Below are 26,702 nucleotides of genomic sequence, written 5' to 3'. Positions count from 1 at the left end.
GGGGCAGGCGGGAATCGAACTCATGCGGAAGTGGCTTTAGATTTTCAGTGCTGTGCTTTAACCCGCTGCGCCACCAGGGAGGGCCTCTAATACATGTTTTAAACTCTGAAACAAAACCAAAGAGAATCACTGAATTCAGTCTATTGACAAGAAGAAACACAAAGTACACATAGACCTACTGTCAGTCTGAAATGTAGTGTAATTTTAGTAAGTAAACCCATAAAGTGAGATAGACTATTATTCACTTATAATTTGGGTAGCGAACATGTTAATTGTGTTATTTATAGACTTATTGTTAAGAAAAGGGAACTTTCAGCAGACAGAATCTGGCTATTCTAAGTCACATCCCAGATGGACAAGTATTAAAAACCAAGATTTTTATGTACATTAATTGGGGCAGAATTATAGTTGTCAGGTAGTAGCAACTTGAAGGTAAAGACAATAGACATAGTCAAAAGAAGCTTGCTGCTTTTGACCTCTCCTGTCTTACGCATTGCTTCCTTTAGCAGTGTATTTCAGTAAATTTACCTGTTCTGCCCCCCCACTCTGTCTCTGGTAAATCCTCTCACCCCTTGCACCACAGGCCTATACCCCAGTAAATCTTTTTTAAAGGAAGAAAAAGTTTGTTGCTTTTGATGAAGCAAATAGGGAAATGGTATCTTTTTATTGTGCAATAAGATTAATAATATACTTGTTTTAAAGGTAGTGGTCAGAATTTGGAAGTAATGTCATATTATACTTACAGTTCACACTGGAACAGTTGTTCAAATTTGTTGTGTGTGTGTGGGGGGTCCTCCCTGGTGGCTCAGTGGGTTAAAGTGCAGCACTATGAAACTATCGCAGCTACTGCAGCACCAGTTCAATCCCCAGCCAGGGAGCTGGCCCACATGGTGTGGCAGACCTCTCTCCTGACACCCGCTACTCTACCTCAGCAGTGTATTTCAGTAGATCTGCCTGTTCTGCTCCCCACTTTGTCTCTGGTGAATCCTCATGCCCCCTGCACCTCTGGCCTGTACCTCAGTTCTGTATGTATAAATAAATAAATCTTTAAAAAGCAAAAAATTTGTTGGGGGAAGGGAACAACTTCATCAGGTGAAGTGCTGAGTGTTTGTTCACAGCTCTTTCACCTAGGGATTAGAAATCTTGTGCCCGCTCTCCCCCTCCTTATACCTACATATTTACAAAGAGATCCCATAGCCCTAATCTACATGCAGTCTTTAGCTGAAAATGAAGCTCCAAGAATTTGCTGTTTGTGTTGATCCTTTAATCTAGCAGGTTAAGCAGCATTTGAGATTCACACTGAGGTAAGAAACATGGCCACTTGATACTTTCGAGTTATTTGGTAGCCCCAGTAGTTTAGCACTGTTGAAAGACTTAAACTTTATGTCCCCTGAATATTTGCCTGAGTACTGAGGTTTATTTGGTTTTTACAGGTTTGATATTTGTATACTCGTTCTAATTATTTGTATTGTGTGGAATAAAAGGGTACTTGACAAGTTCTCTCCCAAACACTTTTAAAACAGTCAATTTGTATAACAGTTAATGTTAAATTTCAGCTTATAAATTCTGGGCACATACAATAGTCAATATGCTTGTTTCTAGGGACCACCTACGGATGCTCCTGCAGTGGATACAGCAGAACAAGTCTATATCTCTTCCCTGGCACTGTTAAAAGTAAGTATTGCTTTAGGGAATTCTGTTGCTTTCTCTCTTACACTTTGGTATATTTGTTAGCTAAATTCTCTCAGACATGAGCAATTTTTGCTGTTATATTATAAAAATAGTATTTTATTTCTTTGGAAACAAATTTAGATTATTTATGAAAGAAGAAGAACCAAACATCTCAGAGTCTTGTGTCCACATATTTTCCTCTTTACACAGATGTTAAAACATGGTCGTGCTGGAGTTCCAATGGAAGTTATGGGTCTGATGCTTGGAGAATTTGTTGATGATTATACAGTCAGAGTAATTGATGTGTTTGCTATGCCACAGTCAGGAACAGTGAGTAATTTTCTGATTGTTTGCTGCAAGTGAATGTGTTTTTTCTTTTCCTATGCAAAATAATTTTCATATTAAATGTTATAGGAAAACATCATCATACAGTTAATGATAGAAATTTTTAGATTGTATTTAATTTAAGCCATTTATCCTGTAAGTGTATTATGAATTCTTTATAGGTCTACAAACTTGTGTGAATCATACTAATATTAAGTCCTTTACTCAGATCTTCAATATTAGCTAGCAAGGCACACTGGATTTATAAGTTAGTAACCCTAATATTTGTTTTATTAGTTTGAATACTTCTTTCATAGATTTCAGATACTCTCTTGACTAAATTTAAAATTCACATGCATTATCTAGCCTCAAATTTTGTTCTGTTATTTTTGAAAAATGGTCCCCTTTAAAATGTTAATTATGTGCTCATATGTGACTTTTGCTTTCCTTATTCAAAATATCAAGTCAAAAATGCAAAACTCTATGGCAAATTTTAGTTCTCATTATCCAGATGTGGCAACTTGCTTTCTAAAAAAAACATATTCCACGTAGTTGTGGAAAATCATCATCTACTCTACCTATTTTGAAGGCATTGTTTTTTCTGATAGACAAATGTGTACATGTGTGTTTAATATATTGCAATGGTGTCAAAAGCTTTGTTCTAAGACTTAAAGAAAATGGTCAAAAACAGTAACCATTATCTGAACCTCCTAATAAAAGATCTCACATATCATTTTATTTCTGTCAGATAGAACAATACCTATTTTCTGATGAATGTTTTTCTTAATATGCAATATTTATCATGTCTTTTGAAATATTTGAGTTACAGAAATTGTTGTCATAGTTTGAGCTTTTTTTCTCTGATGTTATTTACCATAAGTATACTTTGATAAGCTAGATGTTGGAGAAAAATTTATTTTAAATACTGTAAAATATATGAGTGTGCATTTTAAATATAGTTGGTACAGAATGCAATGCATTTATAAGTAATCCAAAATGTAGAACAAAATGCAGATTTTCTATGAATAGATATATTTCTTGAGATAAACCAATTTGGATCTGCTGATTTTGCCCACCTGAATATCCATTAATTTTATTTTGTTCATTTGGACAGAGAAAAACATGCTATATTTTAACTAAATGTTTATATATAAACCTTAGACTGTTATTACTTGTATTAGTGTTTCCAAGGTCAAAATAAATAAAAAACATAAACAAAACTTAATTTTATAATATGAGGCCTAGCTATAAGGACCTCTGTAAGAAACTGTCCTTAAACCTTAATACCATGATTTCCATCTAAAGTGCTTGTTTGACAATATAAGATTGTAATCCACATTTTTGTTCTTTGTAGTAGAATTGAAGTTTCTTCTGGCCCAAGAGTTAGCATACTTTTTCTGTAAAGACATATGTCTCTGTCTCCTATTCTTTTTTTTTTTTTAATATAATCCTTTAAAAATGTAAAAAAAGCACTCTTAGCCTGTCAGTAGCAGATTGCATATCCCTGTTCTTGAGGATGCAGTCTCAATTAGAATTCAAAATAATGTTTGTTTTGATGAGAAGGAAGTACTTATGTTAACTGGTTTGTTTAAGTAGATTAGACTTAAATTCCTGATGTTAGACTCAAAGCTTGTAGGAGCTATAGTGGCTAGAATTATGAGCACTTTTAAATTCTTCCATTTTCTAAAATCTTTTTGTTAAGCTAGTAAAATTATTGTACATTTTACAAAGACTTGATCACTCATTGTCCCCTGTGAGGGGTAACTATTTGAGATAGTATTCAGAAGTATTTGTCTTCTCCTAACAACCTGATCTACCAAACAATACTTTCTGAAACTTTGAACTTCCTCTGCCTGCTAGCTCATTCACTCAAAAACAAATAAAACAAATCCATTGAACTAATATTTCTTTGAAGTATCAACATTAATGGGGAAAATAAGACTTGGGCTGTTGATTATAATAGAATAGAATGGAAAAGATGGAAAGGAAATAGTACTTATCAGTTATCAGAAGGTGGCATTAGGAAGTATACTTGCTTAGGTCTTATCAAAACATAGTTGATTCAGTTATTTGTTATTTCTGGTGTGTGTGTATGTGCACATGTATGTGTGCACACATGAACATAAACACACATTGTCATGGTCACAAACTTAAGAGATCCTGAAAATTGTCTTAATTCATTAGCTCATAGCAATTTGGTGCTTTCCAATTTTAGAAGCATTGTTGCTATATGGTTTTTTAATTGAATGACCCATGTAGGTATCAGGTATGGGTATCACAAAATCTGTACAATTATTTTGTACCCCTAAGTAATACTCTCAGGTTTGGGGTGGCTTTATGTTCTTTAATAAAGCAATATGAAGTTTTTTTTTCAAAGTTATAAACAAAACTTTTAAAATAAAAATGTACTGTTAGCAAAAAATTATTTTTCTTCCTCTAAACCAGGGTGTCAGTGTAGAGGCAGTTGATCCAGTGTTTCAAGCCAAAATGCTGGATATGTTGAAACAGACAGGAAGGTAAGTATTATAAATTATCATATAAACAAATAATGTGAAATATTTTGAAAATGCATTGTAAAAGTATAGTAGTTTGGGCATTATTCCTGGGGGGTGGGGGAAGCTAATTTAAAGTATATTAATGTAGTATATAATCTAGTATCTCTTCCTCCTAGATTCCAAGTAATCTGCCAATCAGAAAATGCCTCCTATTTGGGCTATTGCTTCCCATGTTTAAGCACATGGAGCTACTGTCCAGTTACTTATAATTGCAAGAGTTTGCATATTTTATGTTATTTGAGAGTTGTGACTGAATAAGGTTCTGAGTATTTAGATATGTTTGTAGTCATATGATTTTTAAGGACAGGAAAAGTACAATCCAAATATTCTTCAAATTTCTTCCCCACCCCCCAGATTAAATCTCTCTGTAGTTGTCATTCTCTTGCTCAAATTCTTCTACTGTGGAAAAAACTTCAAATTAATGTTAGCAAAAGGCTCAGCAGCTGAGCAGAACAGTGAAAATTGGTTTTTGACTGAGTTCCTAGTTCTACTGCTGGTTTAATTGATATTTAATCCTTTCACAACAGTGGATCCTGGTGTCCATTGTTAAAAATGTACTCTGCCTAGAAAATCCAACTCCCAGAGCTAAGGAGTTAAAGAGTAGATATTTACTTGAATGCTGAAAGGGTAAAAACTGGCTCTGAGAAAGTGTGGTAACAAGGTGAAAAACTGAAAGCCTTAACTACCACTGCTAATGTGCATCTCTTAATGATAGCACTCCTTTGTCACACTTACTCATTTCCATGTTTTCTGGATAATATGGTGTATGATTTCAGTGTTTCTAATGGTGCTTTTTCACACCTGTGTGTTTTTCATCTCTTCTTAATTTATACCCTGTTAGTGTGTTGTTTCTTTTCATATCATAAATGTATTATTTGTTCTGTTTTGAACCTCCAAATGCCCTCTTTGTTTCAGGCCTGAGATGGTTGTTGGTTGGTATCACAGTCACCCTGGCTTTGGTTGTTGGCTTTCTGGTGTGGATATCAACACTCAGCAGAGCTTTGAAGCCTTGTCGGAGAGAGCTGTGGCAGTGGTTGTGGATCCCATTCAGAGTGTAAAGGGAAAGGTAGAGTCTTTCTTTATTAGCATCTACTGCCACATTCTGTTGACTAGCACATTAAATAAAAATCTATTTTGTTTAAAGCAGGGTTCTTAATTACACACTCAAAAAACAATGACTGTTTTCTTACCAAAACAAAAATAAAAAACAAGCGAAAACTCTGTGCAAGTGTATTTTGGTATTATTGGCAATTTAACTATTTAGAAATTTGCTTTCCTTTAATTAGCTTTTGTCTAATCATATGTTTATCTTTAATTTCTAAAAATTTCATGCCATTATCATTTAGTAGTGATAACTAAAAGCTTGGTATTATGTACATTTTCTTAATATTGCAATAAATAGTGATCTACCTTTATTTTAAATAGTTTGGCATTATATTTTAAAATCTAGTTAAAGAACACGATTTTACAGGCAGTGTGCAGGACATATTCTGGAGTTATATGTTTCAAATATTTTAGACAATAAAAACTTGTCCCAAAGACTTGTCTCAACCACTCCTATGTTTCGGAGTAAGGACGCAGATGAATGATTAAATATGCTAAATGATTCTGAAAAGAGATTAACTTGCAAAGCATATTGGGTTATAGTTGTTCTTTGTTGAAATCTCTTTTGTTCTTGTTTAGTTCTTTTTTTTTTTCTCCTGTTCGTTCGTTCTTTCTTTTTTTTTATTTCTTTCTTTCTAGCCCCATATGCCATTTTCCTATTTCCTGCCTCATGACAGCAGGGAGCAGCTCTATTATCACCTTCACAGAGCTGTCTGCAAATGTGAGAGGCAATTCGATTTTGCTCAACCACAGGGAGAGTGGATTAGAAAAACTACAGAACATACAGAAATTGGCTAGGTGGTTACTGCTTTAAAATACTGCTGAGGTGTCTTGTTTGAGCATGTACTTCCATTGTAGTGTAGAATAATTGTTAAAATAAAATCACAATACATTTATGGAATTCTTTTTTATGCAGCTTTTACAAATAATTTTTAGGGCACTTAAAAATAAATATTAGCTGACTATCTATGAGACCTATTTGATAGTATTGCAGATTACATTTACATCTGCTCACCAGCTTAAACAAACTAAATATGGCTGTTAAAACATGAAATTTTTATGCCATGCATTTGAAGTTGAATATTTTCTGATTTCATATTATGATAAATAAAAATTGAGGTCTTTTCTAAATCATGATCCTATTAGAATTAGCTTTTCAGGAGCAGAAACTATCCACAAAAACAATAAGAATAGAAACTGATGTACTAGGCATTTCAGAATGTATAACTTATAATACTTGCTACATACCTGTGTTTCAAGTCATTTACTTTCCTTTTTACTAAATGTAGTTACTTAACTGATATAAATAGAAATTGAATTTTTTTAAGTTGTTAGTTTTTGCTTTATGAACTAAAGCACAGCAATACTTTCTTATGCTTAATTCTCTGATAATTAAGGTAATTTTTTACTACCTTATAAATAACCAAGTAATAATTTTTATTTTGGAAATAAAAGAGTTGTCAGTAATGCCTCCCACTACAGTATTTAAAATGAGCACTAAGCTTACTTCTAAATAAAATTGGAATTTTATCTTTTAGGATTAGTAAAACCAGCTTTTTATAATAACTTGATTCATATAATGGTAGCCACTTTGAAAAGAAAAACCATCAACTTAAATTCAATGAAAGATGGCATTCTCGGAGGATTGTAAATTAATCTATTTTATTTTATAAATATTTTATTTTATAATATTTTCTTAATCTACTTACAGTATTTCAAATGACAATGTTGGTTTCTAAACCTAATGTAAGTATTATGTAATATTGGAATTTGCATTGCTTATTTCTAAATAATCAATAATTAAAAGAATATTTCATTAAAATGCTCTTATCACATGACTGTTATGTGGTAAAATGTATTAAATTATATCTAAAAGTATATTGTGAAATCACATGTATCACTGTCTAGTTTTACATATCATGAAAAAATATTTATCATTGCTGATGATTTTTAACCCTTGTTTATGCCTAACATGTAGATTCATACAATTATGAAAGAAGCATCCATTTCTTTGTCATTAACACAATAATTCACAGTTCTCTGTGTCAATACCTCATAAAACTGTGAGCCAAATTATATATTAGTGAATCCATGACCAGAATCCATGACCATTAAACTTAATATAAACTTTTTTTTTAAAAATGGAGAATAATGGGTTTCTCCTCCTCCTTCCCTACATGTGATTTCTCAAAGCTGTCAAAATATTTTAAAAGGCAATCATTAGATAGAGTTGAGGATAATCAATTTGTAAGTAATTTAAGATGGATCTGTTTACTTACTATCATTTTCCTATATGTTTCCATTTTTATCAATGCTGGTATTATCTTTCTGTTTCTGAGTGATTGGGTAAGCAATCACTTGGATTCATTAATCTCCATTCATTCATAATAAGTTTTACTTCTTGTTATAATGATTGTATCTTTATGGGATTATTCCAGTGTGCCAGGTATTATAATAACCATTTCAACTTGTCTCATTCTTTTTAGTAATTCTGGACACAGGCATTATTATTACAATTTATCGATGAAAAATTAAGAAAATTAGGTTCAAATCAGCTTAGCATTAGTAAGCTACAGAACCAGGATACAAATCTACATCTGTAAAGTTTCAGAGGTTCGTCTGTAACATTTTAGAGCAAAAGCTTTTCTTACTGTTTCTTTAATATTAATTATAAATTATCTAGAATAACTCAGGCATAGAAAGTTAGTGCTCGAGATTATTGCAGGGCCTCATTTAATTTATATAGATAGGTGTCATTCCCTTCATTGTAAGTCAAGGGAATGAACTATATACATTTTTTCTGTACTATTTATAGTAAGTATTATATATTGATTTTTCTCCTTGGGTATTAGTACTATTAATTAAAAAAATCATTTTAGACAAACTCATCTCTGTCAGCTTTTGTCACACTCCTAGAACCAAACATTAAGACCAACATAACTACTAAAATATACAATAGGATACAGAATCTTATTCTGTATATTATATAGTCTAACAGAAATGATAATATGGTTGTAGAAATAACCTGTAAGCTCTTTTCTAATCAGTGAAGTACTTTTTAGGCTTCAGTTTATTTGTAAAACACTCATTCACATATTATAAACTTTAGTTTTCAAGTGGCACAGTGGCAGTTTCTTCTATGTTTTGCTATCTTGTATTTTCAATCCACAACTGGACTTGATCCAGCAGCAAACAATTTTAAAAGTTAATTCAACTTGTAATGCCTCTTTGTGCAAGTCATAAAACTAGTATGTAACTATTACTGCTTTTGAGAACATTTTTTTCAATCAGGATTTTTGTTGGTCAAGTGTTCAAAATATCCTTTTGTCCTCTATTTTGAAAACATAAATGTATGATAATTATAGCTTAGATCAAGTACAACTTCACAGAGGCTGTGTTTTCTTAAAAGATTTTTACTTAATTTGATCAGAAATACTTAAAGGACTTCTAAAAATGTCTTTAATAATTGTGATGTTTAGATATTTGTAGATAACTCATTGGCAGGTACTAAATACACCTGATTTGCCTGTATTCCAGGATAAGTTCTAATGATTTTAGGGTAGAACATAGATTAAAAATGATCCTTGCTTCTTTGTCAAGATAAATCATACACATTTAGTGGCACTAGTGAACGAGATAACATTTTTGCTCATTACATGCTGATAATTTTATCTTGCATTACTGATATGATACAATGCAAATTTAACTAATACTGTCTTGTTCTTGTAACTTTAACTTGGTTGCTAGCAAGAGACAAATAATTGAAGAAATCCTTATTCAAAACCTTGTATGCAGTAAAGTATTACTTGCATAGCAAACAAAGTAAATGCAAATTAATTTAGAAGAAGGGAGAAATCTGTAGAAGTTGCACAAAGTAGAGGAAGCTGAAGCTAAACTTTGAGGGTGAGCAGGCTATCACTTAGAAAAGAGGAATTTGTGGCTTGTGAAGAAGAATGTGTAAGTAATGCCATTCCAGTTGGTGCTTACCTCTGTTCATTCTTTCACAGTTAAGTTAGAATGTAAAATGAGTGGTTGTTATTGTTACTGCTGTTCTTTAATCAACATTATGCAAAGAAGATTGTGATATGGATGGTGAATGCATATGTAGGAGGAAAGAATTAGAGAATAAATTATTTTAGAGCTTACCTTTTGTTTTCAAGTATCTGTCAAGTTATGTCTTTTTCATAAGGAGACAAGTATTTTACTTTTCCAAGAAATTTTGTATTACACAGTTTTAAACTGGTGAAAATTTGAAGTTATTCAAATAATGATTTTGTTTTAACTTTTCCTTATTTACAAAATATATACCATAAGAGGTAGATCTAAAGAAGAATACAAGCTTTGGTCTTACTCTTCCATTAGAATTTCACATTTAGCTCGTCTTTACAGCATGATTTTGAACATGTCACCTGTAGCTTTAATTCTCCCATCTAAAAACAGAGGTTTTAGTGACTATCTCATAGCATTATGAATATATGAGGTAATTAGAGTGCAAGTACCACATTGAAGGTGGTAATAAATGGCATTTTATCATCTTGAAGAGTAAAATAATTGATAACTTAAAAGGAGTAACAACTAGCATATTTTTACATTTTATTATTTTGTTATGGTTATATTGTTGTACAACACTGTATATGATTCAGAAGCACAGGATCACACCTCTTCAGATGAATGTCACTAGCCATTCCTACTACCTAGGCATCTATCGTCTTGTATTGTAATTTTATTAAGCATTCATCTGTATAATTAAGTATTAACCTGTTCACTTTAGGAAGAGGAACATAATGATTACAGAAGAAGCTTTCCCTTTTTTATTTGTTTAGTCTTTTAAGATAAGGTTTTCAGGGCCCTCTCTGGTGGCGCAACTGGTTAAAGAGCAGCACTATGAAGCTGTTCATAGCCGCTGCAGCAGGAGTTTGATCCCCGGCCAAGGAGGTCATTCACATGGTGCAGCAGACCTCTCCTGTCTTGCGTGCTGCTCCCCTCAGCAGTGTACTTCATCGAACTGCCTGTTCAGCTTCCCACTCTGTCTCTGGTGAAGCCTCTCACCACCCCTGAACCTATGGCCTATACCCCAGTTCTGTGTGCATAAATAAACTCTTCAAGTTCAGTTAATTTTTTAAAAAGATATACTTATTTATATATACAAGAAATGGGGTACAGTCCAGAGGTGCAGGAAGTAAGAGGATTCACCAGAGACAGAGTAGGGAGCAGAAAAGGCAGATATACTGAGCAGCAGGCGTCAGGAGAGGTCTACCATGCCATATAGGTCACCTCTCTGGCTGGGGGTAGAACTTGAGCTGCAGTAGCTGCAGACAGCTTCATAGTGCTGTGCTTTAACCCATTATGCCACCAGGGAGGGCCCTTCAGCTAAATTTTTACTAAGCACTTACCATTTCCCATATTACATTAAAATTCCGGCCTTTGAAGTGTAATATATTACACCTAAAGCCATTTGTTGTATTCACCTGTGTGTTGTCTCCTTTATGATATTGGAGCTTCCTTTATAGGAGAAATGGTTTTTTTTAATGTCTTGGAATTTATAGTGTCTGGCAAAACATCATTTTCTTTATAAACTTTATAAAACCAAGAAATGAATGTGTCAGTTGTCAGCCACTACTAATAATTCTGGCTTACAGCATATAAAGAAATCTACAAATAATTTTGTAAGGTTTAGTAGTAATTTTTGTATGTTAGTACAATCATAGAGTCATAGATTAAATGAGTGAAACATGATTTGACAGTATCAGTGAGCCAGTTTATTTATAGACATTAACTTTCATGAATTTGAACCTTGTGTCACCAGAGTTAGAGTAGGTTTACCATGTCCCTTTCTTCTGAAAGTAGTGAGAATATTTAGAATAACTGTAATTCAGTATTCTTTTGTTTTATCCACTATCCTAAAAAGGTCAGTTCGGGCTTGGCAGCCCTAGTCTCAGTTTGTATATGTACACACACACACACGCACGCACGCACGCACGCACACACACACCTTCATCTAGTTTTCCAGATTGAAAGAGGAAATAGAAAATAGAACACATAAAAATTCTATTTCTATTCCCAATATAGCTCTGTGAGCATATCCATCCAACTCTTGGAACAAGTTTAGTTATATATTATCTGTTGTTTGCTTCCTGATTTTCCACTCTTATTATCAATTTTAAGTTTAATAACACTCAGATTTAACTTGTGAGAATAGCCAAGAAAAATTATAGGTGCTAATGTACCTATACTATTCTTGATAGACAGATGTTCTGCTTTTAACATTTGTGTAGTTGATAGGATCAAAAATTGTCAGCTAGGAATGTAAAAGCAATTTTATGTTTAAAACTAATAAGCATAGATCTTTTATAGAACTTTTTCATTTTTTTTAAATTTAGAACTATATTAATGTCAGTGTCAACTAATTTGTTAGTATTTAGTATAAGCTGTGCATTTTGAGTGATAGAGTTCTGCTTTAAAATAGTTTGAATCCAGCTGTTGCAGTAAAAATACAGGGAAACCTTTAAGACAGTCTTCCATTAGGTGTAGCAATTTTATTTATTGACTCTTGCTTCTTGAACACTTTCTTCCAGCCTAACGTTCTCTGGTCATTCATTCAGCAGACATTTACTGGTCACTACTGTGTGTAGGCATACACTGGAGACAGAAGAGTAATATCTGTTCCCAATCTTAGAACCAGTTTTGTACCAATAAATGAAAGCTGACATTTCAATTGGAAACTTGTATAACAGGCTTTTTGAAAGTCATATATAATAGTTGTTTAAGATCACATTTTTACTTATTTTATTCAAATTCTGTGAACCTTAGTTTTTTCATCTGGAAATTGAGACTATTAATACTTAACTCTTGGTTGTTGAGAGGGTTCTAAAAGATGATTAATGCAATATTTAATTAATAAACCCCATGAAAAGATATAAAAAATTATATACAGCAAAGTGATTGACCATTACTTATGTTTTTTCCAAAAACTTATAAAAACTGAGAGATCAACAGTTTGAAGGGTGTATTTGTATTTTTCTTTGAAGATGAAGTTGGCCCTCCCTGGTAGCACAACGGGTTAAAAGCACAGCACTGCAGATAAGCTGCAGCCACTTCAGTGTGAGTTCGATCCCCAGCCTGGGAGGTGACTCACATAGCGTAGCAGACCTCTACTGCTCGCCCTCCCACTGCTTCCCTCAGTAATCTGCCTATTCTGCTCCCCACTCTGTCTCTGGTGAATCCTTTCGTGGCCCCTGCACCTCTGGCCTGCACCCCAGTTCTGTGTGCATAAATAAATGAAATCTTTAAAAAAAAGAAAATGAAGTTAAAACACAAAAAATGTATATAAGTTCTTTATGCCTTTCATCCACCTAGCCTACTGTGGTGCTAACATAGTTGAGCCCTAGCCTTTGCTCTTTAATGCCTTGTGTTCCTTTTTGTGGAAATGTCAATAAGTGTACCAGTTGTTTGCTTTATTTTGTCTCCTAGAAAGGAACTCAAGTCTTTTGTTTGGTTTAGTGAGCTTAATACAACCACCTGATATAGTTGCTACTGAATTGGTATCAGACCAATAACCCAGAGATGATAATCTTTTATAGCACAATAGTCTCCTGAGTAGTTCAGATTTTAAGTTTGCTGTTAATTTGTTGCATAATGATCTAGAAGTAGCTGTTATGTAGAGTTATCAAGATTATGTACATATTGAATTATTTTTCATAAAGAAAGGATAATATTCAGTATAACTACTTTTCCCCTCTATTTCAGTTAGGAATTTCCCTAGGGAAATAATGCGTTTTTTTTTAAATGTCTCTCCCTAATTTCTTATTGATGCTTTCATATGCCAAGTGTTTGTGGATGCCAAATTTACAATTCTTACTTAATTTTGAGGTAGCATTTTTCTAACTTTAATAGTAGTGTGTTATAGTAGCAGTACTCTGCTTTGCTTACTGTGTCAGTTTGGGTGATTCAAGAGTTATATGCCAAAATGGGTCAGACATAGAAGAAATTTACTAGGGAAAACACCTGGATGGATAAAAGGGGAACTGATAGTAGGTTCTGATGGACAATGATTTGAACTGAGCAAGGGCTGCCAAGAATCATGGTGGCAACTACATAACTGGTATCACTAATTTTATGAGGTAGTGTTCATGAGTAAACAGGGACATAGGGAGGTTGTCCTCAATCCCTTAATTAGCATGAATTCTAACTTAGAATGGTTCTGACTCCAGAATGACTCAAAATCTAAGCCCCTATATCATACAGCGTACATGCATCTAATGTAAGAAAAATCTGCAAAACTTAAAACTATATGTACTTTTCACGAAGTTTTGTGAATCTGAAAAACGTCTAATTGCCTTTTGCCATACTTGTAAGGATCAGTTTGTTTTCAATAACTGTATGTATGTAGGCTTTATTAGTTAGATATATGGATAATTAGGTACATATGTTCAAGAATGGTGACTTTCCTATTTGAATTTCACTTGTCAAAAGAAGTACATTCTGCTAGTTATAGCCCATCCCCCTTTTCTCTCATTCCCCTTTTTCCCAATATATTGAAGTTGTACTACAGAGCTCTACCTACAATAAACAATTCTCTAAGGGTAAAGAAAGAAAATGTACATACACATAGGAATTTCTTTTCCGGAGCTAAAATTGACATTTTATAAATAATTTCCATGTTGCAAACTTGAGACTAAGAAATCACAGCAATTCGGTGATATGCATTTGGCATGAGTCAGTTTTAGTTCTTAGTGCTTTTCACTGGAAATGGCATAGAAAGTAAGACTTCTGAATTTTTTATGCTGTGGGCTTAAAAGAGACATAAGATGTTTTTTCTTATAGATGTCTGGCAGTACATGACAGCAGAAATAACGAAATGGTCACAAACCCCAGCAGTACCTCCTAGGTCACATGTACCCTTAATTTTTAAAGAACCTAGAAATATCCTAAGCAGTTGATAACAGGTCATTTCTAGGTGATAAAAGGTATTTGATATGTGGAGTTGCTTTTCATTCCACACATACACTTTTTAGTCATTTAGAGACTTTGTATACTGATGGGTTTGTATGTTTTAAAATAGGTAAGTTAACAGGTAACCAAATTATAAATAACTATTTCCTTTTTTGATGTTTGACAATGATTTTGATATTTTCAATTTTTTTTAAACCTTTAGTTTTATTTCATTTTATTTAAACGTTTCCCCATAGTCATGGACACCAATATAAGTACAGTTGGAAATGCTAAAGGCAGCTACTAATTTCTTAATAAGAGGTATAGTAGTTAATTACTGCTAGGAGGACTTACACATTTTTCTTTCAGATCTTTTTATTAAACTAATTTTAACAGTTTACTTAAATAAATAAAAGCTTTTTTAATTATAAAAATTGGAAAATATAGATTGGTAGTTTAGGAATTTAGTCAACTAGCAATTGATATAAAATTGAGTACATTGTACTATACTTATGGAGGAAGCCAAAAATCATACATTAAACTGGACTTGAAAATAATTGCAATTTTGAGTCTTAAGTTAGATTAATTATGAAAATGAAATTATAGGTCCTTGACCCTTGAATTTGCTTGGAATAAATATGGAACACAGTATTGTTTTTAAAATTATTTAGCTTTTATAAGCTAAGACAGATGTACAAAAAAGATGCAGTTTTTATTTTGTATTGGCAGCTTCCAAATATTTAGTATCTATTTCCAAGAGTTGCAATTAGTAAAGCAACCATGGTACTGAAATCTGCACATCCCACAAGCTAATTATATTTGCAAGGTCAGAGTGAATACATATTTTCAGAAAAATAAAGGGTTATATAAATATGTGTCTTCTACTTGGCTGTTATATCACAGTTTGTTGATCTGGAGTATAATGTGTACAATTCACAAATTTGTCTGATAACAGAAAGTGGTGTGTGATTGTGTTTATTTTACTAACCAGTATATTCACAGCAATCACTTCCAAATATCTCTCCAGTAAAGATGTGTTAATTACAAAACAGACAAGGTCTTCTATTATATTAAAGCTACTAACAAGAAGACAGCAGGAATCACACATGTAAATAGCATCATCAACCCCTATTTTAGTCCTCTGTTTTGATCTGTGAGTTGCGCATAGACCAAAGGTGCTATTAAAGACTGAGTGTATGAAATAGGCAGCATTATATGAACAAAATTTATTCAACAAGAAAACAGACCTTTAACATGAATTTAACAAGCCTGAGAAATTATAAACTATCATATGCTGCAGATTCATGCAGTGATAATAAACAAAAAAGGAAAGTAAGAGGTTTCCCTAAGCTAGCCAAACTGCTAATGGTTTTGTTATAAGCTGTCTACTGTTGCAGTGACCTCTGAAAAGTCTCAAGACACTTGTACCAGAAAAAATTAAATGGTCAGGCTAGTAAATAAAGATTCAATGTGGTGTGTAGGACTTGGCATGTAAAGTAAAAATAAAAGTCTAGTGTCAAATTCTGGAAAATATTCTTTATACTTTAGTTTGCAAGTTCTTGTTATTACAAATTTAGAAGGTAGTTTTTGTACATTTTTTGGGGGCTAAATTACATATATGTTTATAAGACAAACTGAACTGGTTAAATTACTATTTGGTTTTAGAAGACATAAACTGAACTAGTTTACAACAAATTGTTAAGAAAATTCATGTGGCTCCAAAAAAAAATATTTTCTCTTCCCCTTTCTAATACTTTAATTAATCCTTGGGGGTTCTTTATTCTGTATGTTGTATCTAAGATTTCCATTCTTCATCATGGAGTGACCACTTTGCTGTCATTCTATTGCATCATGCCATAAATACATAAACATGGAGAAAAGCCTTCAGCTTGTACACACCTCCAAGTGCTCACTAGGGCTTTTTCTTGAATCTGACTGTGGCATAATTAACACCTTCTTCACCCATTGCTCATTAGTGTACTGGACATTAATGAGTCTATTTTGATAGGTTGCTCTAAAGGAGAAACCTACTATTCTCACAGTGCAAAAAGCAATTATAAAATTGTATAGAAATTAAAATGTAGAATATATTGCCATATTTATATTATTATTGCATACTAAATCTAATTTTGGCCTGCAGGTTGTTGAACAAGTTAGTTTCCTTAAGACAGTTGCTATAGTGATAGCAGCAAATTCCTTTAATCTTGATGTGGTTAAAGTATTCATTTTCTGTTGGCTATTATATTGCTTCTCAGGGATTGTCAACCTAAGCATGGCATTTTAAATAGGTCATCATTTATTGGTAAAACAATATATTAAATCCTTGTATTTTTTTTCCTTAATTTTAACTTAGAATTAAAAATATTTTATTTCAGATCTGTTTTTAACAGATCATATTTACTTAACTGGTATTTTCATTCTATGAAGGTTCACACCTGCTTATAATATTCCAGAGATTTTTTGCATGTAAAATAGCTGTCTGCTGTTTCATTTTGAATACATCCCTTGTAAAAAGTATGTAGGCAGTACTCTAATGTAATTTTTATTTTTATAAAAGTGTTTTCTTTCTACAAATGATCTTATTGGAATTAAAATGCAGTCAGACTTTTCTTAAAACATTGGGGTCAAAGTGATGCCTTGTTCTTAAATACTTGCTACTAATGATTAGGGCAGGAATTTTTACTTCCCCCTCTTCTGTCTATATTTTAGATTTATGTGCCTTTTTTTTTTTTTTAGTAAAAATGTTGGGAAATGTTATTTCTATGTGTTAAAAACTTGTTAAAATAAAGCACCTGATATTACTACTTAATTTTATTGCTTTATAAAAAATATTATTAGGAAAAAATTTAAGAATGAGCAAGAAGTATGAACTTGGACCATATTTATTTACATTTAAATGTGAAAGTTCAACTCTAGATTATAGTTATTGTACAAAAAGAAAAGGTTTTCACAAATGACTAAGTCTTGCATGTCCTAGGGATACTTGGTTTTATTTTGAGGCAGGAGAAATCTTTGAGGAAATTCAAACTTTAGAAATAAAAGCAAACTTAACAGTTGGTGGTTTTTGGTGGTTTTGGCCTTCCAGAGCACACCAAATCCATAGATTGAGCTGTTTGTCATAATGCGTTTGTCCCATCAGTACTGTTGACCCTTCTTGGTAACCCTTGCAGAGAGGGTAATTTTTTTTGCTCTTTAAATCTTCTCGTTTAGCATATTGCATGGAGTAATACTGCAAACAGATTTTCAAACTTGATTAAATGTCAGTTGGCTTAATTTGAAAATAGTTTATAATTTTGTAAATCCTCAAGCAGTAGTGTACAAATAAGAAATAATATTGACAATAACTATTAATCATTGATAAATCTCACTTGTTTGGCACTTTTAATGGTAAATTTAGATTTACTCTATACCCTGTTTTAATATTAGTTTATGTGATGAATATATTGAATTTATCTAGGTAACTGATCTAATTAGAGATTTTCAAAATTCAGTGCTTTATGTAAAATTTTCCAACATTTGAAAGTTTTATTAATAAGTTCTTTTAAAATGCCTAATGAACAGAAATCAGCATTAGATTAGTATGATTCTTATTACTATATCTTAGCATGTAAGAACTAGTAGATAGTTGTGTAGCATGTAAGTTTTCAACTCTAAGAAATATTGATCACATTTAGCAGATTGTTATTTCTTTACAATGAACTTAGGACCATATCATTCTATACCTTATTCCTGGTTTCAAGTACAAGTGACCTTGGTTTTCTCCTATTGTGTTTCCTATGCTTTGACAGAGACTGGGACATTTAAGATCATCAGACAAGGTATAAAGTCTTTTATAGTCACAAGAAGTAAAAGGTATCTGACTAGAAAAGAATAGTGGAGCAAGTGCCTTGCTAGTTGTAATTTTGTTGTCATTTCAAGTACTGTGGAGGTATAATTGATGTGACAGGACTGGGCTTTAGATGTGGTCCCCTAGCTTGTGCTCACTTTCAGTTTTAGTTTCTATTTGTCATTCATTTTGATTAGGTAAAATTTAGGTGACAAACATGCACATCAACGGAGGCTGTTTGGTGTAAGTTTAGTGATGACGTATTTCAATAATAAAGATGCAAAGTTAATAATTTTCTTTACTGCTTCATGAAAATTGCAATAATTGGTGTCACCTTATATTACAAGATAGAGGGTGGTGTGCTGATGGCACAATCAGCAGGAGGTTCTTTTTTATTAATATTATAATTAAATGATTTTCTGGAAATAAGCCAGAAACAGATGCAAGTTGATCATGCCTTGTCCACTGTTGCGTGGCATCATCAGTTTTTTTTAAAAAGAATTGACTTGACATCTTGTTTTTACAGGTTGTTATTGATGCCTTCAGACTGATCAATGCTAATATGATGGTCTTAGGACATGAACCAAGACAAACAACCTCAAATCTGGGTCATTTAAACAAGCCATCTATCCAGGTAATGCTTGCATTTGATAACGTTAAAACTCTATTTCATCTTAAAGGCCTGTTTTAACTGACATTTTAAGGTCTAATTGTTAGCATTTTAATTTGTTTGCAGTTAGTTTTTAAAAGATGTTCTTTTAATTATCTTTAAAATATTATGGAAATATTGTTGCTGTATTCAGTTTTTAGTAGAGTTGCAAATAACAGTTTTTAGTGGAATCATTAAACTTTCCTAACAGTTTTTGAGGACACACTTTTGAAGAATATACTAGTAGCTGAGAGTACCTACAGTTTTAGATGGTAATAAATGACCAATAGGAGTTTCAGTTGGAATGTATTAGCTGTCATGGATTGGTTAGTTGACATTTCTGATAGCAGGGGTAATGGGAAAATTGATAAATAATCCCCAGAAACAGTTCCTAAGTCATACTTAAATGGGTTTACCTTTTTTTATTTTAACTCCCACATTTAAAGCAAATCCTTTCAAACACAGTTGTATATTACTTTTAACTAGAGTTTATAATGGTTCTTTCTGTTGATGTCAACTCACCATTACTATACTTATTCAGACACTTAATATCCTCCTGAGTGATTAATGTTTTCTTTGTATGATTCACATGTCTCATTGTTTTTACACAAATCTTTATTGTCTACAAAAATTATTTTAAATGTGTTTTTAAATGTACCACAACCTGTGTCTGTGTAGCTAATTGCTTCTCTGAAGATTAATTAAAAGGACAGAAATACCATGTTTGGTTAAATAGAACACATAGGACAAAGACATTATAGTAGCTACTCCTGCTCTCCTTCTGAAACCTTGCTCTGTCATTCAGTTGTCTTTGGGGAGTTGTGGCTTTGACAGTTACCTATGGTTAAGACTTAGTTACATTTTTATAACTTCATATTTTTAGAGGCTTTTCCAGTACTCACTCATCTGAAATCTTCATCAAAGTGAAATGTTTTGTTTCAAAGAATGGAGGTGTATTGCTTTTGAAAAAATGTCCTTACAAGTCAGGAAAAACTGTAAAGTATAATGAGTATGAAATAAGCTACCAGTGTTTTTGATTGGGTACAGACAAGCCCATGCTTGCATCCTCCAAGAGACTATATTATTGGACCTGTTTAGCCTGTGATAATGACCTTCCTTATAAACCCCCATAGCATCATCCCACTTCATTATTTTTTGCAAAAGGTTAAGTAGTATCTCACAATCCAAGATCATTGTGATTACTGCATGGTATATTTCTGCCAGAAGTTTTTACTAATTGCATGTCAACAGCCACCTGTTGCAGATTTTGTCTTTCAAATTTAAACAGTTTTTAACCCTAGAATTTTGAGTGAAATCAATATTAAAGCCTGATTCTTTTATATTATTCCAATTGGTATTTTTTAATCCGACCTTATCGGTTTGTAATTTAAGATGAATTTATGCAGCAGATTCCAAGCCCGAGTTAAAAGGACCTATATATATAACAGATACAGCATCATTGTTTTTCCTTTCATTTTAATTTGTTTTGCCTTCCAATCAAGATCTGTAAATATATTTATTTTACAGTTTATATAGCGCCCATCAGAATGACATCTATCTGGGTGCCATACAGTTTGAAAACTGTTTCAATATTGAAGCATTCAAATGGGATCAAGTCAAAAAGTATGAGAGCAAAGCCACACCTTAAAACAAATTTCTTAGTTTTCTAAAGAAGGCAAAATAGAAAGAAGGCAAACCAGAAAAACCTGAAATGAATGAATTTAAGTAATATCTATACTAGAATTGTAATATGTGTTAGCAGAATTTTTAACTCAGAGATGTTGGAAGTCTTTCAGAAAGACCATGCCTTTTATTTTGAGGGAAAATTGACTCATGGTAAGAAGGGCCTTTCTTCTAAATCAGCTTTCAAGTAGTAGGCATAGAAACTTGATAGCAGCAGTCAACATTCATGCTGGTGATCACTGATGGTTTTCTAACACTAATTTTTTTTCACTGTATACCTACAATAACAGGGAGAAATTATTACAATTTTAGATTACTATTAAATAATTTGAGGCAAGTTCAAAACATGTTAGCAGTATTACAAAATAGGATGTATAGATTCTTCTTTTTGAAAGTATATATTTTATAAACTGTGCCTGTAAATTTGCACTAACTAATTGGTATTGATTACCTTTGGATTATGGTAGGTTTATGGATTATTCCTTCTTGATTTCTTTAAAAATTTACTACAGTAAAACATATATTACTTTTAGGAGGTTTTTTTTTATTATTATTAAAGATTTATTCATGAATACAAGAGCTGGGGTATAGGCCAGAGATGCAGGATTTGAGAAGATTCAATAGAGTGAGAGCAGGGAACAGAACAGGCTGATTGAGTGAAATACAGTGCTGAGAGGAGCAGTGGGTGAGGCAGGAGAGGTCTGCTGCTCCATGTGGGTCACCTCTCTGTCCAGGGATGGAACTCCAGACATGCTGCAGTGTCTGCAGAGGCTGCTGATAGCCTCATAGTGCTGCATCTTAACCTGGTGCACCACCAGGGAGGCACAGCAGGTGTTATTTTAAAACTCCAATAGCAATATTGAAGTCTGTATCACAAGACAAAGCTAATAGACAATATTTATATTAACTTTCATATTTGAGTAAGATACATCTTTAATAATCCCAGTAGAGTTGGGATCATAAATGCCTATTCTATAGGCTTTTATATTAATATATAAGACTATGTTATTATTTTTTTAAAGATTTATTTATTCATACAGAACTGGGGTACAGGCCAGAGATGCGGAGGGGGCGAAAGACTTCACCAGAGACAGAGTGGGGAGCAGAACAGGCAGATCTACGAAGTACACTGCTGAGGGGAGCAGCGGGCGGGTCAGGAGAGGTCTGCCACGCCATGTGGTCACCTCCGGGGCAGGCGGGAATCGAACTCATGCAGAAGTGGCTTTAGCTTCTCAGTGCTGTGCTTTAACCCGCTGCGCCACCTGGGAGGGCCAAGACTATGTTATTTTGTGCTTGGAACATTTGACCATAATTCTTAGCTTTAAAGCATTGTGCCTGTAAAGAATTGAGAACTAACCAACATTTACTTGAGAAACTAAAAAATTTAAACTATTACATTAAAAGCGTTTTTAGTGTTCAGTAACACTTCAGGCCATTAAGAGCCAGAGTTCTGTGAGGACTAGTTGTCAGTCCCATGGAAATATAGTAAATAATAGTGCATAGCTCCATTGTACTAGAACTCTGAATCTTTGTACCTAGTCCTAAGTACTACTGCATTGTCTAATGGAGTTAAGCTATTTAGAAATTATTGAACAGTTATAAGAACAGTTGCACTGGAAGAAACCATTGTGCTCTTTTTATAGATGACAAAACTGAGACACAGAAAGTTTTAATTACCTAGGTTATCTAGTGAGTTACTGGAGGAGTTGGTATATGTAACTAGGGTTCCTCTTCCTTTTATAGTTTGGAAGTTTAGTTGATTAATTTTTGCATATATAATATATGTTTTTGCAACTGAATATAAAAAAGTGAAAATTGTTATTTAGCAAAAGTTTTCTTCTCTACTTTTGCATTGAAGCCCAGTTTTACCCTCTAGAAGAAACGGTATAGCACTATATTTTGGTCTCTTTGAATTATTATGTTTATATACAATTTCATTTTCAAATGATTTGATGGATATTATTTAGCACCACATTTTTCACTTTATCAACATAAAATTAAGACTGACAGTTTTATCTCTATAACTAAATTAACATGCCATACTTTTTTAAGAGCTTTAAATTTTTAAAATTAGTAATTATATAGTTCTGAAACTATGGTTTGTAATATGCTGGTTTTTCCATTAGCAGTGAGTATCTAGAGTTATAACTTCTAACCTCTTCTCAGTAGTCTAGGCAATGTCGGGGAAGTATAACTAGGGTGGATCTTAGTTGCTTTTAATTATCTGACATAGTCATTATATAGGAAGACATTTAAGTAAAGAAGCTTATTTTAGGAACTGTTGTTAGCCTCTCTCTACATAAAATAATGGTTCTACACAATTCCATCCAACCTGGTAGCTGGATGTCTCTCAAAAACTGCCTATATTTTAATTCCATAGTTTCAGTCAACCTTGTTTAGATACACTGTAGTTCTGAATTTATTATTTTCCTTCTGTGTTATTTTTGCACTAGTGGTTAATTTAGTCTTAAATACTCACTGGGCTTTAGTATCTCTTCTCCCAAATTTATTAAATAAGCTTAATAATTCACATGAATAAATGGATACAGAAATATAAAATAATTTAAAATGGTTTATTTTGAAGTCTTATTTCTTTTTTTTTTTTTTTTTAAGATTTATTTATTTATTCATACAGAACTGGGGTACAGGCCAGAGGCTCAGGGGCGGTGAGAGGCTTCACCAGAGACAGAGTAGGGAGCAGAACTGCTGAGGGAAGCAGTGGGCGGGTCAGGAGAGGTCTGGCTCGCCATGTGGTCTCCTCCACGGCAGGCGGGAATTGAACTCATGCGGAAGTGGCTTCAGATTCTCAGTGCTGTGCTTTAACCCGCTGCGCCACCAGGGAGGGCCTGAAGTCTTATTTCAATGGTAGTGATTACTTACATACTTGTTTTGAATTTGTTATACCAGCAAAATTATAAACTTCTACTCTAAAGATTAACTGAAAGATAGAAATAACCTGGAAGTTAAATCATCAGTTTCTCAAACTCCCTTCATCTAGTTTCTCCTCTAAACTACTCTTTATGTAAAGTAGATAGCATCTTAGACTGATATTGAATACAGATTAAGCAGATCTGATTCCTGTTTTGAAATGTTGGTAGGTTTTGAGCACAGAACAGAGAAGTCAGGATATTCAAGAAGCAAATGAGCTAAGACTATTATTAAATCCAAAAGGTCTTGTTTTCAGAATAGTGCTGAAAAAGATGGCTAGTCTCTCAGATTAACCAATGAAACCTTATTTAATCTAATGTATGTAATATATATATAGAACTATTAATAATGCTTCTGTAAAACAACTGCACATTTCAAGAAATCAATGAATGAATTCAGGGGCATATGTTTTAATCAAGACATGCTTATTAAATTTTCCTAGTTGTAATATGTTTATTAAGTATAAATTTCAAAGTTAAGTATTGCTGTTTTAAGAAATTTCCTAGTGTTTGTTTGTATATTTTATTTAATTCTCATTTTGACCCTTTCAGAAAATTAGTTTCCTGCTTGGGTTAATTTAGAGAATTTATCATTCACTGACCTAAAAAATGGCCGTATTTTTGGGCTCGTGTGGAAGGAGGATTACACATGGCCAATTAATTTATGATCTGGGTGAATGTGCTGGGAGTGCACTACAAGTAAATGAGTGAAATAGAAAGGCAGTGCTTGAGGATATCATTTGATTAAACTACATTTACTTTGTTAACATTATACCTGCTCATCTTCAATGTTACCTGTGTTTTTCTACTTTCATCTAAATAATGTCATTAAAAATCAAATAAGTAGTGCCTTTAGATTTCAGTATGACAGTTAATATCCAAAATGTATGCCTATCTATGGCTTCACTGGCTAATCTATGTGTTTAATTGATATAGTTTTTAATAACTATTGTAATATCTCAAATTATGTAGTTTAGGCATTGCAGAAATATATTTGGATGAGGAGACAGTTGATGCTTGAAATCTAGCTTAAGCTCCATTCTTCAGATAGGCTATTTCAGAAGGACCCAGTGTTTTTTTTTCTTTTTAAAAAATTTATTTATTTATGCCTACAGAACTGGGGTACAGGCCAGAGGTACAGGGGCGGTGAGAGGATGCACCAGAGACAGAGTGGGGAGCAGAACATGCAGTTCAATGAAGTACACTGTTGAGGGGAGCAGCAGGCGAGACAGGAGAGGTCTGCTGTACTTTGTAGGTCAGCTGCCTGGCTGGAGATCGAACTCATGATGCAGTGGCTGTGGATCGCTTCATAGTGCTCATACTCAAACCCTTGTGCTACCAAGAAGGCTAGCTTTTTTCCTAATTCTTTCACCCAGAGAACACACTTTGTAATTCGCATAAAGGTAACACAGAAGTCCTGTTATTTGCAGCAATATGAATGGACCAGGAGAGTATTATCCTTAGTTAAATAAACTAGACAGAGAGAAACATTGTATTATTTTACTCATATATTGAAAAGAAACATGAAGTAAATAAAACAAAAATAAACCTAATACCAGTTAGTGATTTCCAGAGGACAGGGGGAAAGGAGGTTGGGTGAATCAGGTCAAGGCAGAGGGGAACAGTGGTATTGTGAAGGATGTAATTAGAGCTGTAATGGTGAGCTTAATGAAATATATAGACATTCTCAGTGATGCACACCTGAAACTATAATGTGTTATGTAATGTTACTTTAATTTAAAAAAACACACAGGAAAACTAGTTAAAAATTTTTTACCTGGCCCTCCCTGGTGGCGCAGCGGGTTAAACCACAGCACTGAGAATCTGAAGCCGCTTCCGCATGAGTTCGATTCCCGCCTGCCCCGGAGGTGACCACATGGTGTGGCAGACCTCTCCTGACCCGCCCGCTGCTCCCCTCAGCAGTGTACTTCGTGGATCTGCCTGTTCTGTTCCCCACTCTGTCTCTGGTGAAGCTTCTCACCGCCCCTGCGCCTCTGGCCTGTACCCCAGTTCTGTATGCACAAATAAATAAATCTTTAAAAAAAAAAAAATTTTTTTTACCTGTTCTTGCTCTACCTCTCCACTCAATACACTTAAAAATCTAATAATTGGCCCTCCCTGGTGGTGCAGCGGGTTAAAGCACAGCACTGAGAAGCTAAAGCCACTTCCGCATGAGTTCGATTCCCGCCTGCCGCCTGCCCCGGAGGAGACCACATGGCGTGGCAGACCTCTCCTGACCCGCCCGCTGCTCCCCTCAGCAGTGTACTTCGTGGATCTGCCTGTTCTGCTCCCCACTCTGTCTCTGGTGAAGCCTCTCGCCGCCCCTGCACCTCTGGCCTGTACCCCAGTTCTGTATGCATAAATAAATAAATCTTTAAAAAAAAATCTAATAATTAAGAGAGTGTGGTAGTTTGGGCTAGCTTTATCTTTAGATTCTTGAGAATTGTTAAGCCAAAGCCCTTTCTATTTTACTGTTGTTGAGAATATGTCCAACGTGTATTTTTGTACTTCTTAGGTCTTAAAAAGCTGATAGATGATCCCCACAAAATTTCCTGAACATCATTTGAATCTTTTTTGTCAAAGTTAAATGTTTGGGCAGTTGTGAATGGATTCTATCACATGGCAGGATTTTCATTTCTTAATAAAAACCATACCACTAACCTAAATTTCTATTATGATTTGCCTACTTATTTTGGAGAAAAAGTACACTGGAAAAAATTGTGATTGGTGAGTGAGATTGGTTGTCACTAGATAAAAGCATGAACTAAACAGACCTAGTAAAGAACAAACTCTGCTTTGTTAATTTGGAAACATGTAAAACACAATTATTTGAATTTATTAAAACTGAGTTAAGGGAGCCCTCCCTGGGGGGCACAGCCGGTTAAAGCACAGCACCTAGAAGCTGAAGACACCTCTGCATGAGTTCCATCCCTGCCTGCTCCGGAGGTGACCACATGGCCTGGCAGACCTCTCCTGACCCGCCCGCTGCTCCTCTCAGCAGTGTACTTCATCCATCTGCCTGTTCTGCTCCC

The 26,702-nt window shown here is 33.7% G+C and overlaps 1 protein-coding gene across 2 annotated transcripts in view; it reads left to right on the top strand.

Moving 5' to 3' along the window:
* Window positions 1–26,702, top strand: part of PSMD14 (proteasome (prosome, macropain) 26S subunit, non-ATPase, 14) — a 97,938-nt gene that overhangs the window by 53,506 nt on the left and 17,730 nt on the right. For both annotated transcript variants that reach the window (XM_012728936.1, XM_004674610.2), the window contains exons 4-8: window positions 1,603–1,674; window positions 1,882–2,001; window positions 4,441–4,511; window positions 5,466–5,616; window positions 18,938–19,045. In XM_012728936.1, coding sequence (XP_012584390.1) covers window positions 1,603–1,674; window positions 1,882–2,001; window positions 4,441–4,511; window positions 5,466–5,616; window positions 18,938–19,045 — 522 coding nt within the window. The remainder of the gene's footprint in view (window positions 1–1,602; window positions 1,675–1,881; window positions 2,002–4,440; window positions 4,512–5,465; window positions 5,617–18,937; window positions 19,046–26,702) is intronic.

This window comes from Condylura cristata, unplaced genomic scaffold (genome assembly GCF_000260355.1).
Source record: "Condylura cristata isolate star-nosed mole 26May11 unplaced genomic scaffold, ConCri1.0 scaffold00002, whole genome shotgun sequence".
In the NCBI taxonomy this organism is placed as follows: Eukaryota; Metazoa; Chordata; class Mammalia; order Eulipotyphla; family Talpidae; genus Condylura; species Condylura cristata.
The sequence above is the reverse complement of the archived record's forward strand: the minus strand, read 5'-3'. Positions and strand labels throughout refer to the sequence as shown.